Genomic DNA, 18546 nt, shown 5'->3' with positions numbered 1-18546 from the left:
GTCTTAGGTTTTATTTTTACCTACAATTTTGGATCAGCGATCATTACTTTTGGAGCTAGAGCAATCTAAAAATAAGACATGCATTATAAAAACGAAAAGAGAGCTACGGGTACCTCCGTACGAACCTTGCTGCAGACCACACAAATAATTTTTAAAAAGTTTTCTTTTTGAAATCAGTTGGTTTAATCTACAGCTCGCTATTTCAATCAAATTTTTTTTATCTAACATAAACATAAAACATTTTTTGGAATCTGAAATTACAACAAAACTTTACAAAAATCATCACTTTAATTAAGAAAATTTTTAGTTTAGAAATGATGTTCACCCTTTCATTTGTTATTAGTCGATTTTTATGATAGGTTCCGAAACAGGGGTAAATCCACATGATGAATCCATTCTTACTTATTTTTATGTCATTAACATTTCCGTTGACGGCACTATTGACCTTTTTTGGTGGTCAAATTGTTTAAATATTATCTATATTCTAGATTCTAGAGTTTATAAAAGACGACTATTTGACAAAAATACTTACTTTAAATAGGCCAATGAACATTGGACGTCGCTATGTTGTAGTGTAAAACTTAAAAGACCTATTTCACTGAAATGGTGATATAATATGTGTCTAGTAAAACGATTTGCTTTGTAACACCATGGAATACACCTAAATATTGTTATAAAGTCGTCTTCCTATTTCAGAGTTTCTGGTTATCACTGTATATATATACTGTCTATATTCTAAATCTAGAATATACATATAATCTCTATTCCAGATTCTAGTTTCTGGAGTTTTTTTTATTTGTTTCTTTATTTTGTATTCAAATAATTCTTTTGTTTTGATTTCGACTAAACAGAATTGAAACTCATTAAAATAAATTTAAATTTCTTGAAGTCAAATTAAAGTAAATTTAGATTTCTTCATGTCAAGTTAAAGTAAATTTAGATTTCTTCATGTTAAATTAAACTAAATTTAGATTTTTTCATGTTAAATTAAAGTAAATTTAGATTTCTTCATGTTAAATTAAAGTAAATTTAGATTTTTTCATGTTCAATTAAACTAAATTTAGATTTCTTCACGTCAAATTAAACTAAGCTTAGATTTCTTCACGTTAAATTAAAGTAAATTTAGATTTTTTCATGCTAAATTAAACTAAATTTAGATTTCTTCACGTCAAATTAAACTAAGTTTAGATTTCTTCACGTCAAATTAAAGTAAATTTAGATTTCCTCAATTCAAATTAAACTAAATTTAAATTCTTTAAGTCAAATATTAAAGTAAATTTAGATTTTTTCATGTCAAATTAAACTAAATTTAGATTTCTTCACGTTAAATTAAACTAAATTTAGATTTCTTCACGTCAAATTAAACTAAGTTTAGATTTCTTCACGTCAAATTAAAGTAAATTTAGATTTCCTCAATTCAAATTAAACTAAATTTAAATTCTTTAAGTCAAATATTAAAGTAAATTTAGATTTTTTCATGTCAAGTTAAACTAAATCTAGATTTCCTTACGTCAAATTAAAGTAAATCTAGATTTCCTTACGTCAAATTAAACTAAATTTAGATTTCTTCACGTCAAATTAAAGTAAATTTAGATTTCCTCAATTCAAATTAAACTAAATTTAAATTCCTTAAGTCAAATATTAAAGTAAATTTAGATTTCTTCGCGTCAATTTAAACTAAATTTAGATTTCTTCACGTCAAATTAAACTAAATTTAGATTTTCTCACGTCAAATTAAAATATATTTCACAATAGATTGAAATATTACAATAACCGGTGTGAGCTCAATAGCTCGGAATAAGTAAAGTTCCATTGGTGTAACCCATTCAGTTCTCAAAGGAACCCAGAGCTAAACTCAGATTGGATAGATCCATTGATCATTGATGTAACCCCTTTAGTCCTCATACAGACCTGGAGCTAAGCACAGATTGCAATGTAAGCTTGGAGAGAGGTTTACTTGTAAATAAATTGTATTCAACGTTAGCAGTGGGGTAGATGACAAGTTGCCTCATCTATCGTGCAGCTAGGGAGATTTGTCCGTTAGAAAATGCCAACCCAGACAACATGCTTTGATAGCATTTTTGAACGCACGGAAAATAAAAACCACCGTTAGACCTGGATTTCTATTTTAAATTCAAGCCAATAGGCATGAAACACAACTTGACATGAGGTAGAAGGAAATAGGATCGGCCTAGGCTAAAAACTGAAATAAGAGTTAGTTGTCATCAAGGGTCGGAATATTCTATATATCTATTATCAAACAAATTTGCTCGAGTGTAAAATTAAAAATAGTGGATCTACCATGTCTCAAATTATTACCGGTAATTTCGCAAAATTTGTCTAAAATAAATAATAGTAATTTCTTGTAACCTCTATTTTTAGAGTTGCATGCTCTTTAATGAAATTAAGTTAGATTCTTCTGAGTGAAAATACATCGACAGTCCCTTTAATGATTTATATTTACATTCTATTGAGTGTAAATATAACATATACAGTCCCTTTAATGAAATATATTTAGATTCTCCTGAGTGTAAATACATCTACAGTCCCTTTAATGAAATATATTTAGATTCTCCTGAGTGTAAATACATGTACAGTCCCTTTCATGAAATATATTTAGATTCTACTGAGTGTAAATACATCTACAGTCCCTTTAATGAAATATATTTAGATTTTACTGAGTGTAAATACATCTACAGTCCCTTTAATGAAATATATTTACATTCTACTGAGTGTAAATACATATACAGTCCCTTTTATGAAATATATTTAGATTCTACTGAGTGTAAATACATGTACACTGTACAGTCCCTTTAGTGAAATATATTTAGATTCTACTGAGTGTAAATACATGTACACTGTACAGTCCCTTTAGTGAAATATATTTAGATTCTACTGAGTGTAAATATATATATAGTCCCTTTTAATGAAATATATTTAGATTCTCTTGAGTGTAAATACATGTACAGTCCCTTTAATGAAATATATTTAGATTCTCTTGAGTGTAAATACATGTACAGTCCCTTTAATGAAATATATTTAGATTCTCTTGAGTGTAAATACATGTGCACTCCCTTTAATGAAATATATTTAGATTCTCCTGAGTGTAAGATCGAAGGATCTCGACTTCAACAAGCAAAGATTGGAGAATCAGTAAAACTACAATGCAAGGTATGTTGAAATCAACCATAACTTGGATATTTATTTGATCTCTCTTAGCTATGAATTCATAAAAGTTCTTTAAGATACAAAAAACGTTAATTAGCGCGAAAGATTTAACATTTTTGTTTACACAAAAAGTGAACTACAGTTTCTGGAAGGAATATATAATTGGATATTTGATATATGGTCATTTATTCTGTAATGCCATAATGTAGCTTTTCCATGAATTTGACAAAAACTTAAAAACTTCGAAAAATCCTCTTTCTACCCAATTTATCGAGCCTAAAACCTCTACACAATAAACATGAAAGAAAAACTTTAAAATTAAAAAATTCTTCTGAAAACATTTTGAAATTGTGAATACTTTGTTCGAAATTATGAAGAGCACGTTCGGGATAAAAAAATATCCAAGACAATCCCCACTAAAACCTAATATTTCTTCGGTTATTGTACAGCAAGTTACTGCAGAAAGCACCGAAAGCTTAGTTTAGGGTGAAGTAAAATTCTGTTCATAGTTTAAACATGTTTTCGGAATTAAAGTGCGATCAATATATATGTTTCTCATAAAAATGAATTACTTTAAGGACTTTTAAGAATGATGACAAGTCCAAATTAAACAAGACGTAAATATATGCTTAAATCTCTCAGAGAGACATTAATCCGTCTGAGATAAAGGTATAGAATATACTTGTCTCAAACTTGAGTTTTATAATTAATTTATCTTTGCAATATGATACACCATTCATTTTACAAACCTTGAATATTAAATCTGACAGAATACCAAAGATCAACGGAATCAGATTGCAAAGATATAAAGATCAGAAAAATTGAGTTTGAAGCGAGTACTTTTCTCTCCTAATCTAGCGGCGTCTGAAGAGAAAAGTAAAGATGTGACTAGTTGTAAACTTTAGGTGGAGAGTCATCCTGTACCCAATACATACTATTGGAGCTTTAAACCAAATAATCAAACCAAATTTAGTCGGATAGCTGACACAGGTTAGAATACCTTTTTATATCAAACTAAACTATTCTATGAAATTCATAAAAATAGAGATAAAATGTCCAGAACTAAAGCACTTTTTGTTTATGATGAACTAGAGTTCTTTTTGCTGTAAAGGGACTAATGTATAATTTTAAATACCCCCCATTTAAAGATTTTCATGCCCAATGTACTGCTGAAAAAAAACTTTTTCAATAAAGGAAAATGTCAGCATCTAAAGCTTTTATTGCTGCTCGAGTTCTAAGGGTACAATAAATTGTGAATCAGACATGCCAATTCTCTAAAAAGGGGTACTTTTTTTAATGCTCCTAAATATAAAACAAACTTTTGACTTCTAATCAGTTCTACATGACAATAATCCAATGGTGAAATAATACTAGAGGACACCTATATATAAATTTGGCTTGTCTGTCTGTTTTCTTATAATCAAGAATGCGCAAGGAATTTTCTCAGAGAAACCGCAAATTAAATAAACAATTCAAAATTAAAATTACCTTTTCAGTCCCTTTAAAAGAATTTGTGTATTTTATGCGACAATATTTATCTAGAATCTGAAAAACTGCATGGTTTTTTTTTACTGTAAACCAAAGAATTTTAATGTAAAGATAGTTATTTCAGAGGTGTACGTATTTTTTGTACTGCAGTGTACTGTCTCTCAGTGCGAATTTGAAAGAGTATCCTTGGACAAAACTCCCGAGTTTCCTTTTTTGGGGTCTTCTTAACATTTGTGTAGATTTTGATATAAGAGATTCGAAAAAAAATTGAGAATATAAACAAACTGAATAAAATAATAATACAAATCAATGAAATATTCTGGTCACAGGAAACTACTTTGTGAAATATCAAAATTATCACTATTTAATGCATTTTTTCCTCCTCGGGCACTAAAGGAGCACTGATGCATCTATCCTTGTTTTCAAATACTGCCCAGAGAGAACTGGTTTCAATATGTAAGCAGAGAATACGCAACCGCAATTAACTTTCCTTGACTTATTACCTTGCTAGTAACTAAGTTTTAAACTACTTTAATACAGCTGCAGGAACCATTTATCTCTGCCGTATCCTTGCATATAAAATACAGCTGCAGGAACTATTTGTCTCTGCCGTATCCTTGCATAGAAAATACAGCTGCAGAAACTTTTTGTCTCTGCCGTATCCTTGTAAATATTCTGGTCATAGGAAACTACTTTGTGAAATATCAAAATTATCAAAATTTAATGCTTTTTATCCTTCTCGGACACTAAAGGAGCACTGATGCATCTATTCTTGATTACAAATTCCGCCCACAGAAAACAAATGTACGTAGAGAATATGCAACCGCAATTAACTTTCTTTGTCTTATTACATTGCTAGTAACTAAGTTTTAAACTACTTTAATACAGCTGCAGGAACCATTTATCTCTGCCGTATCCTTGCATAGAAAATACAGCTGCAGGAACCATTTGTCTCTGCCGTATCCTTGCATAGAAAATACAGCTGCAGGAACTATTTGTCTCTGCCGTATCCTTGCATAGAAAATACAGCTGCAGGAACTTTTTGTCTCTGCCGTATCCTTGCATAGAAAATACAGCTGCAGGAACTATTTGTCTCTGCCGTATCCTTGCATAGAAAATACAGCGGCAGGAACTATTTGTCTCTGCACGTATCCTTGCATAGAAAATACAGCTGCAGGAACTATTTGTCTCTGCCGTATCCTTGCATAGAAAATGCAAACATTAAGTGTTTAACAATTAAGCTGAAAATTCAAACCATTTCGTTGAAAAACTTTTCTGATGTGAAATGATAAAAAAATATTTTCTTAAACTTTTAAAATTGTTCAATTTAGACTAAGTTTGAAATTTAGAAGTGGAATATTTTACATAGTTGATGCAAAAACTTTCCTAGGAATTATTATTTTTCCAAATGAAAACAAAGTTTTGAAGTTCTTAGCTAGCAATTAAATAAGTTTTGAGAATAGAGTTCTGAATAAAAGTAAATCAAAGATATCTGAAAAGGATTTTAACTGTACCCCTATTTCTAGTCGGGGTATGATTTTTAAAAGCTCAGCTATCAAAGTTCAACTAATAGTTTATTTCGATTTGAAATTCTGATAATAAAATAAAAATGTCATTACTCTCTTTAAGAATGTAGCACTGCACGTATAGGCATTGTACACAGTTGTTAGATTTACAAAAATCTTATTTAAAAAGACTGATTACATATTTTCAAATTACTCATTTATAGAGTGGCATATCAGGCTCTCAAGGTATACCCTTAAAAGCTTTGTCTGGACAAGAATGAATAAGATATCAATGTTTTTCTCTTTACAGATTTATTATTTTTGATTGTGATTTCTTTATAAAACTGAAATGCGCCAGACACGGGCAGCAACAGTACATTTGAATTTCCGAGCCGGGTTAACCTTTCCGTTCCCAGTTTGCACTGTATCGCCCAGACATTGGGTAAATAAAGTTGACACTAAATAGGACTAGCCGGTGCAACAAGGTTGACGCGGTCAGACTTTTGGTTAAATTTACTTTTACTAAAGGGTCAGAGGTACGTGCTCAGCTGCACTATACAGAAAAAATGAAACACTTAATAAAATTAAACAGTTTTCAAGCTAGAAAAAGCGGAGATATTCTCCACATTGTTGATCAACAAAGGTTTCTATAGATATGTTGTCATATACCTCTCTTTAAATGTAAGTACCTTGAAATCAAATCAGCAGTCCCTTTATATAGAATGTTATTTAAGCTCAGAAGAAACTGATTTTTAATTAGCTTTTCTAGTTTATATTTAATATACAAATATAAAGTCAAAACTTAATTAAAAGTATTACAACAAGAAAATGCAAACTATAGAATAACAAGAACCACAGTTTATTCGTTTTCCCGTTTGCCAAATCTAAATTATTCTTTATGAGCAATTTTTTAATTACCAAAAATTATTTAACATTAACATTTCTGTAATTTAACAGCTTTAAATTTTTAAAAAACCTATGAAAAGTGCATATAAAAAGTGTATATAAAAGGTGTTTATAAAAAGTATGTATAAAAAGTGTATTTAAAAAGTGTGTATGAAAAGTGTGTATGAAAAGTGTATATAAAAAGTGTATATAAAAAGTGTGTATGAAAAGTGTATATAAAAAGTGTAAATAAAAAGCATAAAGCATATAAAAAGATATTCCAGATTAACTAAGTTTTGAAAATATTTGTAGTTTTTCCTGATTACATAATAAAAACCAGGTTTTTAAATGATATTTTGCCATTTTTATTTTGCGTAAATTTGTTTGTAATTTTACTGTTTTATTATATATTTTTGCAAATTTGCAACACTTAGGAAGGTTTTCATATACAGATTGAAGGCTGTCCAAAAATGTATGGAATGTATGGAATTTGATATTGAGTTACAATTGATAATCTCAAATTTAAAGAAAGTAAATTCTGCTAACACTGCTATCACAAAATCTATTTTCTAAACACTATTCTGATAGAATTTTTATATAAACGAAAATTTAAATTTTCTTTGCCATAATTAACATATTTTTAGATGCAGAAATAGATTTTTTCGTGAAAACTGAAAAAGATTTTGGCTCTGTTGGATGTCGAGCTGAGAACTCTATTGGAATTCAAGAACAACCTTGTTTGTTCCTCCTGCACCCAAGTATCAGGTAAACTTAAAGGGACTGTACCCTAGTATCAGGTAAACTTAAAGGGACTGTACCCTAGTATCAGGTAAACTTAAAGGGACTGTACCCTAGTATCAGGTAAACTTAAAGGGACTGTACCCTAGTATCAGGTAAACTTAAAGGGACTGTACCCTAGTATCAGGTAAACTTAAAGGGACTGTACCCTAGTATCAGGTAAACTTAAAGGGACTGTACCCTAGTATCAGGTAAACTTAAAGGGACTGTACCCTAGTATNATTTGTTTAGTCCAAGTCAGCTGACAGAATGTATAGTGAGAAACATCAGTTATCAGTCCATTTACATCTCATGTTCTAAACTCCAAGATCTTGGTAAGCTTTTATTTAGTGAAAGGGATTGAGAATCATTTCCGATTCCCAATAGTACCCTTTAGACCTTTAGATTATCAACAATATGGGAGATATCGTCAGTTTTCTAAATTGATATATGATCAATTTTGAAAGATAAGATAATGGATTCTTTCTCTCGTTTTTGACCAGACAAAGCTCATTCATGAGTCCTTTTAACTAAATACTCCACATATATTCAGCCTCCTGTATAAAAAGTCTCATCAATATTTAGAACAGGGTCGACTTTGTCTCGTAACACCTTTGGCTTTGATTTTACCGCCCAACTCACTCATGCTTTTCTGTAGCCCTTTACATGTGCTTTTTAGCACTATAAAGCACGTGTTGTTAGCTTTAGTTTTCAAGAAGTAATTGTCATTCTCATCGATTTTATCTTGAGAGCGTGAGACCTTTAAATCTCAGTGATTCTTATCCATTTATCTTTGTGAAATGGCTTTACAAATTTTCAATACTTTGCAGTTTGCAGAGCTTGATTAATGATGTAAAAAGGTCACACAGCAATGATGGATTATTATATTCTTTAAAAAAGGGGTTTTCAAATTTTCATGATCACACAGAAATGAAATTAAAAATCTGAAACACAAATGATATTTTTTCCCGTTTTAAAATATATTCAACGTTGAGAAAAGATTTCAAAAGAAAGAATTTTTAGATAATTAGAAGTAATATCGAATGCCCGAAATTATTTTGAAACTACGAAATGAAACCATTTTCAGAAATTTTTTTTTTACTTAATTCTTGATAAAATTCTCATTTATCTTTATAAACACTTAGTATACATAGATAAATCCATAGATATAGATATATTTATATTTCAGTGATATCCAGCAATCTATATATTAATTAAAATCAATTTTCAAGACTGGGTATACTTTGAAGTGTCGCAAACACCTTGTGGCCTTGAACTTTTTGTTGTCCTAAACTATTGTTATAAATAAATTTTTGTTAGCTTTTGTTAGCTGTTAAAAATCTTATTGATTTTTGCGTGAGAGCTGGCAAAATTTTTATTCCCGGCTAGACTCTTATAAAATGTCCTTCTTTAAAGAGATCACATGTTTGTGTCTCTTTTCTTAGTGTTGTACAAAATAGCGGAAATGCAGCAGCATTAGGTTTTTTTAAATGAATAAAAACAATGGAACTACTTTAAATATCCTTGTTTTTATACAAAACAAAAGTTTTTATTTGAGTTGAGACAAAACTGCATCATAGAGTTTAAAGGGATTGTAAGCGTAATTTAAAGTTACTCATGCAAAGATGGCACCGTCCGATTAACAACTCTACCCTTAAAAGCTTTGTCTGACCAAGTATTAATTAGATATTGGTTTAAGATTTTTAATACTGATTATATTGGGGCTCTGATGTTTGCAGTTTTAAAAAGTGATTATTTCAATTGTAATTTCTCTACAAAAATACTACAGGAAAATAAATGGGAATTATCAAAATTAAACACTTTTGAATCTATCATAACAACAATCTTTAAATATCTTCCACATTACTGATCAGATAAAGATTTAAGGGTACCGAGCGTTGTGAATCTGGCATTGTTATCTTTGTATGGAGGTTAACTCGAAATTACGGGTTCAGTCCCTTTGAGCTCTATTTATTTAGATTAAATCTTTTAAACAATGACTGGCAAATATTTCGAAACTTTAGCGGGGGTGGAAATTGTTTTCAACATTTCACAGAATAATTTCAAAGGAATTGAGTCTTTGCCACAAACTCCAATTTATGTGTTATCAACCTGATGGTTTAAACTTTTGAAATATCAAACTTGGACTATTTGGTCCGCCACAGCTAATCTAAGGTCTGCAATATTGAGTTGCAAAGACACAGGGATCAGTAGAAAATAAATTCCTTTTATTACGTTTTTTTTCAAATAAAACAGTTAATACGATTTTATGACTTTTATTCCTTGAAGTTCCTAAAAAGCCTGTTTTTAATTGTCCTATGTACAATGTGATGAAATTCCCCCTAGCAACCCACTTTTCAAAGTTTCCATTAAAACACCGGAAATTTTATTTTAAAAGACAATCAGAGGCAGAATTTAAAGAATTTGAGCCACGGCTAAAATTTGAGACGCTCAATTGAAACCAGATTTTGGCGGATTTAAGACGCGGCCTAAATTCATTAAATTTGGACTCAGATGTAATGCAACAACTTTTCGGAAAATTCAACTTCCTCTGGAAATATCCCTGTTATATAAAGAAAAAATATTGTTAAAAGCATATCAAACGACAAAACAAAATAGATACAAAACTTATTAACAACTAAACATATGAAACACAAATCATATTTCAAAACATATTAAACACAATCATATCCAACACAAAATATGTTGACAACAAAGAACATAAAACACACAAAATATGTTGACAACAAAGAACATAAAACACACAAAATATGTTGACAACCAAGAACATAAAGCACACAAACTATCTAATGCAAGATTTTAAGGAAACAAAGAACTTTAAAAATTCCCTGATTTCTATATTTACAGATTAGATCATTTAATACTTTATAAAAATTTTCAACAAGAATAGTTTTTTTTGTATAATATCATGTCAATCTAATTCAATTATAAAATTATTTTATTATATTATCATTACTTAATTTTTATAAGTTTTATTTAGAGCCTGAAATAGCCGCTGAACTGGATATACTTTACTTGGGAGAGATAAGTTCAGCTAGCATCCAGACCAAACCTATTCAGATTCAGGACCACATTGGATCTAATAATATGAAACTTTACATGCTTGATATGTTTCTTACCTTTAATGGAGTGGGATTTTTGATTCACAACATTGCCCTGAAAACCTTTGTCTGTCCATGAATGAATGGCAAATCTATAAATTAAACACTTTTTAAACTAGAAAAATTATATAATTTGCTATAAATTTATAGAAGAGATATTTAGCTAAATCAAATAATTTAAAACGAGCGCGCAAAAATTGAAAGATTTTTTCTTAAAGCAATGTTTATTAAGCAAATGCAGAGGGCAAATTTCTTCAGGAAGACAAAATTTATGGCGTACACATGCCGCTGTGCATTTAAGAAAAATTGCGCGTTATTCAGATTTTATTTAGCAAGCACTCAATCGGTTTAGCTTATTTGGCTTTTAGTTTTAGCTTATTTGCAGTGATATTGAAAAGATGACTAGACGGCTTTGGGTAAGTAGCAGCCGGGTTGAGAGAGGTAATCAAGTTCTAGTCACACTTCCGTTTTGGTTTGGCCTAATAAGCAGAGCGCAAAGCTCTCGAGGTTGTAGCATAAATTTTAGAGCGGAAAAGGCTGGTTTTAGATTCCTTTTTTCAAATATAGTAGCATATAGTTTTAAATAATGCATAGGTAAATTTATTTTTCTAGGGCTATGCAAATTATGTTTTTGACGTAGCAATCTCCAAATCTCAAAGCGGAGTCAAAAATGACAATTTGTTTTCTTAACAGATAAAGGTTTCAAGGATACCGGCGGTGTGAATCTGACATGCCCTTATTTCAATGGAGGGTCACTTTTAAATATAACATTTTAATGAGCTTGAAAACAAACGTGTAAAATGTTGGACTGAGAACTTTAATACTTGTCAAGTCCGTTCATATGTATTAGCCATACATCGAAAGAATTCATCAAATGTCGTATTCTTCACTTTCTGATAATGTAGTGTTGCTTAGTTTTTTAATTAAATGCTTATATGAAGCTTTATAAAACTGTTCCCGCATATTCATGATGGCGTAGATCACAGGTATTTCAATGAACATGACGGATATTGGGTGTGGTTACCATATCAGAATATTTTAAAGAATGTTTTTGCTTAGTCGGAATAAAATGACTTAAAAAAATAACAAAAAAGGTTTTTATCAACAAAAAAAGAGATATATCATACAACCCGTTAGTTTTATTTAAAGGGACTGTCAGACGTTTTTTCCGTAATTCAAACCTTTGTCTTTTCAACGATAATGGAAATATTTTTCTATTTGAACATTCAGTACTGCAGGTAACTTGAGTGCACTTTGGCCCGAGTGCATACTCTTATAAACATCTTTGCATTTAAAATCAGAAATTGCGTTAATATATCCTTGGTGCATTTTACAGAATTCCAGGCCTGAGTTTTGGTTTGCTAATCTTGAATCTGAACAACTTTATACAATTAAACTTTATACACAAACAAGTAAAGGTAGTTTTTTATAATCGTTAATAAGTCTTTAAAAGTGCATTTTATACATAATTTTACTATACGTATAAACCCGTCAACTTTGAAGGGTTCAAGAAAGTTTTAAAATTTGAAATAGAATTGCAATACGTTCCAGGTTTTAGTTCTATATTCTATTAAGAATTAAATTGAGTCTTTGCCACAAACTCTGATTTTTTAATCCCTACATCTTTGCAATACAATGCCACGGACCATAGCTGTTTCAATTTATAAAGTTTATTAGATCGAATAATCTAAGTTTGAAATATCAGAGGTCTACACCATAAGATTGCAAAGATATAAGGATTAAAACATTTGAACATTATAATTAAATACAGAACGTGCGTAACAACATATTTGGATAAAAACAGTATTACCACAAAAGAATTATCATAATTTTATTATTAGTGATTGTACTAAAATTATAAAGTTATAGGAAAATTCGATTTCTGAATTTCTTTTTAGGAATAAAGAGGGTTATTTTTGATCAGAGTATTTAAACCTAATGGCTGATCGACTGCAACAATAAATTTTGTAAACATGCCGAAAAAATGTCAAAGTTTTTTTTTTCCTATTTAAGAATATTTTCACAAAATTGTTTCTTTGCAAATTCTTTTTGTTTGGTATATTCTTTTCTCTGATGCAAAACTATCTCACTACATTTATCAGCTCTCAAGCAAACAATGGCTCTACTATATTGGTTGGAACCTGACACAAATACTGCCTATTGCTACCATTACTTGGTCTCGGTTTTTATTCAAAGTTTTACTGAACGACGTGTTTGTTCTTCTTAAAATACTTTCTAGTGTTTTACAAAAATGGTGCCAAGCCAACCCTCTTTTATCAATTGTGATTTTTAATCTGTTTCATCAAAGTTTTTATTCAAATTAACAAAATTATTGAGATTTAATAATTACACATTTAAGTAATCCTTTATCTTTAGAATTCTTTAAACGGAAAATCTGCAACATTTTCAAAATTGCTATTTCTTGAAAAGAAATTGAGTCCCTGCTATGAACCCAGATTTTAAAATCCCTTTATCTTTGCCATCTGATGACACAAACTTTTTATATTTTACACTTATGTTATATGAGCTAACAGTAGTCACAGTTTTAAATATATTAGGTCTATAACATTGTGTTGTCAAAAATTAAGGTTTAGAAAGGGGCGCTTCAAACCAAGTATAATATTTACTTTCACTGTTTTTAAAAGAACTTTTTTGTTGAATTTAGGATCTGGACCCTATACTTGGCTTGAAATTGAGACTTTGAAGAATGATCAGAAACCTTTAGCTATTCTTAGCAGTATTCAGGTTTAAATATAATTAAGTTAATGTGTAATATTAGCAATATTCAGGTTTAAATATAATTAAGTTAATGTGTAATATTAGCAGTATTCAGGTTTAAAAATAAATAAGTTAATGTGTAATACTAGCAGTATTCAGGTTTAAATACAATTAATTTAATGTGTAATATTAGCAGTATTCAGGTTTAAATATAATTATTTTAATGTGTAATATTAGCAATATTCAGGTTTAAATATAATGAATTTAATGTGTAATATTAACAGTATTCAGGTTTAAATATAATTAAGTTAATGTATAATATTAGCAGTATTCAGGTTTAAATATAATTAAGTTAATGTGTAATATTAGCAGTATTCAGGTTTAAATATAATTAAGTTAATGTGTAATATTAGCAGTATTCAGGTTTAAATATAATTAAGTTTATGCGTAATATTTGCAATATTTAGGTTTAAATAATTAAGTGAATGTGTAATATTAGCAGTATTCAGGTTTAAATATGATTAAGTTAATGTGTAATATTAGCAGTATTCAGGTTTAAATATAATTAAGTTAATGTGTAATATTAGCAGTATTCAGGTTTAAATATAATTAATTTAATGTGTAATATTAGCAGTATTCAGGTTTAAATAATTAATTTGATGTGTAATATTTGCAATATTTAGGTTTAAATAATTAAGTTAATGTGTAATATTAGCAGTATTCAGGTTTAAATATAATTAATTTAATGTGTAATATTAGCAGTATTCAGGTTTAAATATAATTAAGTTATTGTGTAATATTAGCAATATTCAGGTTTAAATGTAATTAAGTTATTGTGTAATATAAGCAATATTCAGGTTTAAATAATTAAGTTAATGTGTAATATTTGCAATATTCAGGTTTAAATGTAATTAAGTTATTTTGTAATATTGGCAATATTCAGGTTTAAATATATAATAAAGTTAATGTGTAATATTAGCAATATTCAGGTGTAAATATAATTAAGTTATTGTGTAATATAAGCAATATTCAGGTTTTAATATAATTAAGTTAATGTGTAATATTAGCAGTATTCAGGTTTAAATATAATTAAGTTAAGTTAATGTGTAATATTAGCAATATTCAGGTTTAAATATAATTAATTTAAGTTAATGTATAATATTAGCAATATTCAGGTTTAAATATAATTAAGTTAATGTGTAATATTAGCAATATTCAGGTTTAAATATAATTAAGTTAGTGTGTAATATTAGCAATATTCAGGTTTAAATATAATTAAGTTAATGTGTAATATTAGCAATATTCAGGTTTAAATAAAATTAATTTAAGTTAATGTGTAATGGGTCTGTAAGAAAAATCTCAAGAGTGACCTTCCATGCAAAAATCCCGGTACTTTTCGAATGTTTATCAATTTTTCGAGACATTTCTTATTTTACCTTAATAGCCCCTTTAAACTATTCATTTTTGTTTGCAGTTTCTCTACGAAACTACATTTCTTTCTAGCTTATTAGAAGAAATAGAGAAATCATCAGAATTGAACACTTTTCGAGTTAGAAAAACGCTTGTATCTACCAAATTTTTTATTAGATTAAAGTTTCAAGGGTACCGTTGTAAATCTGGCATTGTCATCTTTGCATAGAGGGTAATATGAAATTACGCTTACAGTCCCGCGCTAATTACAGATATACATAAGGTTTTGCATAATCTACACAACATTTAGCAAATATTATCGGAAAGTTATTTGCTCTGAATTTTATCAAACACGAATAAAAGTATTTTCGCAGAATTTTATGAAGAAATTATCAAATTCATTTTATTGAAGAAAGCTGTAAGAAAAAATCCCAGATATGTTTTTGTGGTTTTAACCGATAGGATTTTGAATTTACGATAATTTTTTCCGAATTTGTTGACAGAATGTTAGTGATAGTAATATCATCGCAAACTTTAAATCGCTATTTTGAGTTTAATTATCGTAATGTCCATATTTTTAGGATGGGTACTTTGATACAGTTACTTTCCTAGGCATACTTTTAGGTAATTTTTGACATTTTCTGCTTTCAGACCAATACCCTATTTTTTTAAATTGTTAAAAAAAATCAATACATTAAACAAAAAGTCCATTTACATTTAAAGGGTTACCCTTAAAAAATTAGACTTCAAAGAGGACTGTAAGGAATATATACAGAGTACAATCTGTGGGTTTTCTGTAATTTTATATTTTTTAGTTGTTCTCTACTATTTTTTCTCTACAGAGGTTTGGTCCATCACCATCACCGAATTTTAAATTAGTTGTCATCGTTAAAACAGACTGGAAACCATACAGAGTTTTATGTTTCAATGAATATTAAATGTTCATTTTTAGGACATAATTTCGAAACGAACTTGAAAATATATCTGGCTTCCAGATGCAAGGAATTTAAATGTAAAAACAGGAACTGCTACTCATGAAATTTGTAAATCTTGTAAACCACTCTGTAACATATTATCGCCGACAATTGGATTTTTTAGTCCTCGGGTTTCTCCTTTCCTTCCTTTTTCCCTCTGTTATTCACCCTTTCTCCTTTTTTCTTTTTTTTAAATCACTTTGTGCTTTGTGTAATGTATTAGTTATTTGTTGATTTCAAAAATATAAATGTATCAATAAAATTTTGGAGGGTAAGGCGCCAACCAATCAAAACAACCAAAAGTGGTTAAGCTGTAGCCAACGCAAGTGCTTGTTTAGTTATAAATTATAAAATTAAAAATGTAATTATTGTGAGTTTAACCGAAGTATACATCTATCTATCTAGCTATCTATCTAATTTTCAAACCTATATACGAAATGTTTTGAATTGTTTATGCGGTTAGCCAAATATACCATTAAATTTTCAGTTCCCGAAATAAAAAATTAGACGACAACTCGAGCATTAGAATTTAATTTTGTTTGACATTTCCGAAATTTTGTAAACTTCTCCGATCGATGGATACAAAGCAAAAAGAGTTATTGCACTAAGATTAAGTGCATTACATTTTTTTTGCACAAAAAAGAGAGTTTTTTTTTAAATTTAAGAAAAAAGTTTTTTTTTATAGTGCAATCTGCTTGCAATAGATTGCTTTTTTGAATTGTAAAGGTGGAGAGATGGGATGGGCCCCCCCCCCATCCCACAATTTCATATTCTTCCTGAGAAAACTTTAGATTGTTTTAGTTTTCCAAATATAGATGAGTTCTACTCACCTTTTTTTGTGTTCAGAAATGTAACATAACTTTAAAATCTTAAGAATGTTATTTTATTTTGCGAAACCCAGTATAACATTTTTCAGGTGGATGTGTAACCTTGACGTTAACTGTTGTTGGTCTACTGTGGGGGATCCATAGATCAAGATCTAGGTCATTTATATTTTTTTATTGTAAATTCATAATATTAAAAAGGGTCTGCGATATAATTTCTAGTGATACTCCATTTAAAGTTAAATGCACGATTCTAAACAGCACCCTCTCCTTATTTTTCCATGTGAAATGTCAAATTTTTCGATCCTGAAGACACCAAATTTTGAGTACTGTTGTGAATCAGACAATCTAAAATGACAGGTTACATATAATATCATCTACAGTTCCTTTTTAAATTTTATTTTAGACCTTACCAGACTGTTATGGAGACTGTTTCGGAACAGAAATCTGATTGGGAGAAACAGAAAGAGAAAGAAAGAGGAGGAGAAAGAATGGAACCGGAACAGAATAAGTTGCAAGAAGGAAGATACAGTTGCAACGGAAACAAAGCTAATATTCCTCATCCTGATGGAATTAGCCATATTGGTATGTTTTATCTGAAACTCTACTTAATTTTGTGAGACTCCCCTTTTGATATGAGGCAAAATGTGTCCAAGATTGGGAACTGCATTTCCGCGGCCCAGGACCGGATATCCAAGAAATATTTCTGATTTAAAAATGCATTTGATTAAATGACTTGAATTTCTCCTTCCTTTACTGAGAATACCAGTATATCGTGTACTGTAAATAAATACTCACTGAACTTCCAGAGAGAAAAAATGCCCCACAAAGATCCAGACTTGGTCGACTTTAAAGTGTCGCAACGCCCTAATCTATAGTTTAACATCACATTCTCTAGCTTACTTTAACTTGTTTTTAGTCCATAATTGCACTTGTTTTAAGCTTTCGCTTTTTAAAATGGTATTCTTAAACTTTTCTTTGTATTCTCATATCTCTTTAAAAATCACATTTTTTTTGCCGTGTTCCGACTTTTTTAATAAATTCCTGAAATATTTTGAACATTTTTTTGTAGGATGTTTTCAAACTACCACAGAATTTTTGCATACGGAGTATAAAGAAAACAGCANACAGTGTAAGTATCTTTTTTTGGCGAGAAGTAAATTGCAAAAACTATGCATTTATCAAGAAACTTGGTAAAAAGGAAATATATACAACAACAACATTTCTTTAAATGGACTTTTGTTTTAATTGTGAGTTTCATTTTTAATCTGCCATTTCCAATTGACCGGTTCCTATAAGAATATTGTCGGTTCAAGAAGGGCAGAGATATCCGAACTTTTCAGGCCGAAAAAAAGATGGCTCGGGAGAAGCAGTCTTCACTCCGTCAAATATTTACCAAAAAGGAACTCAATCTATAGCTAGAAAAATAAGGATATTTGCTTTTGCATTAAAGAGATACAACAACATGTGGAGGTTATAAACTTGTATAATCCTTTTTATGAACTCTTTAATTCATTAATTGCAGTGAGTTGAGCTTATTTTACAGATAATAAGTTAGAAGAATTATGTTCTTTTATGTATTAAATGGATTAAGTAAACCCCTTTTTAAAAACTAAAGGGTACCGTAATGAATCGCGCGGACATAAAATTGTGTCACTTGAAATAACGTGAAGAG

The 18546-nt window shown here is 29.4% G+C and overlaps 1 protein-coding gene across 1 annotated transcript; it reads left to right on the top strand.

The window, feature by feature from the left end:
- The first annotated feature begins 3063 nt into the window (after positions 1-3063).
- Positions 3064-18404, top strand: LOC111715667 (uncharacterized). The gene is made up of 12 exons (XM_023491021.1): positions 3064-3171; positions 4074-4158; positions 7691-7811; positions 8076-8158; positions 10825-10910; positions 12282-12363; positions 13611-13690; positions 15655-15697; positions 16964-17030; positions 17278-17456; positions 17944-18003; positions 18397-18404. Exons 1-12 carry the CDS (start codon positions 3064-3066, stop codon positions 18402-18404), a joined length of 1002 nt encoding a protein of 333 aa, XP_023346789.1.
- Positions 18405-18546: the final 142 nt, after the last annotated feature.

This window comes from Eurytemora carolleeae, unplaced genomic scaffold (assembly GCF_000591075.1).
Source record: "Eurytemora carolleeae unplaced genomic scaffold, Eaff_2.0 scaffold1844, whole genome shotgun sequence".
Lineage (NCBI taxonomy): Eukaryota > Metazoa > Arthropoda > Copepoda > Calanoida > Temoridae > Eurytemora > Eurytemora carolleeae.
The sequence above is the reverse complement of the archived record's forward strand: the minus strand, read 5'-3'. Positions and strand labels throughout refer to the sequence as shown.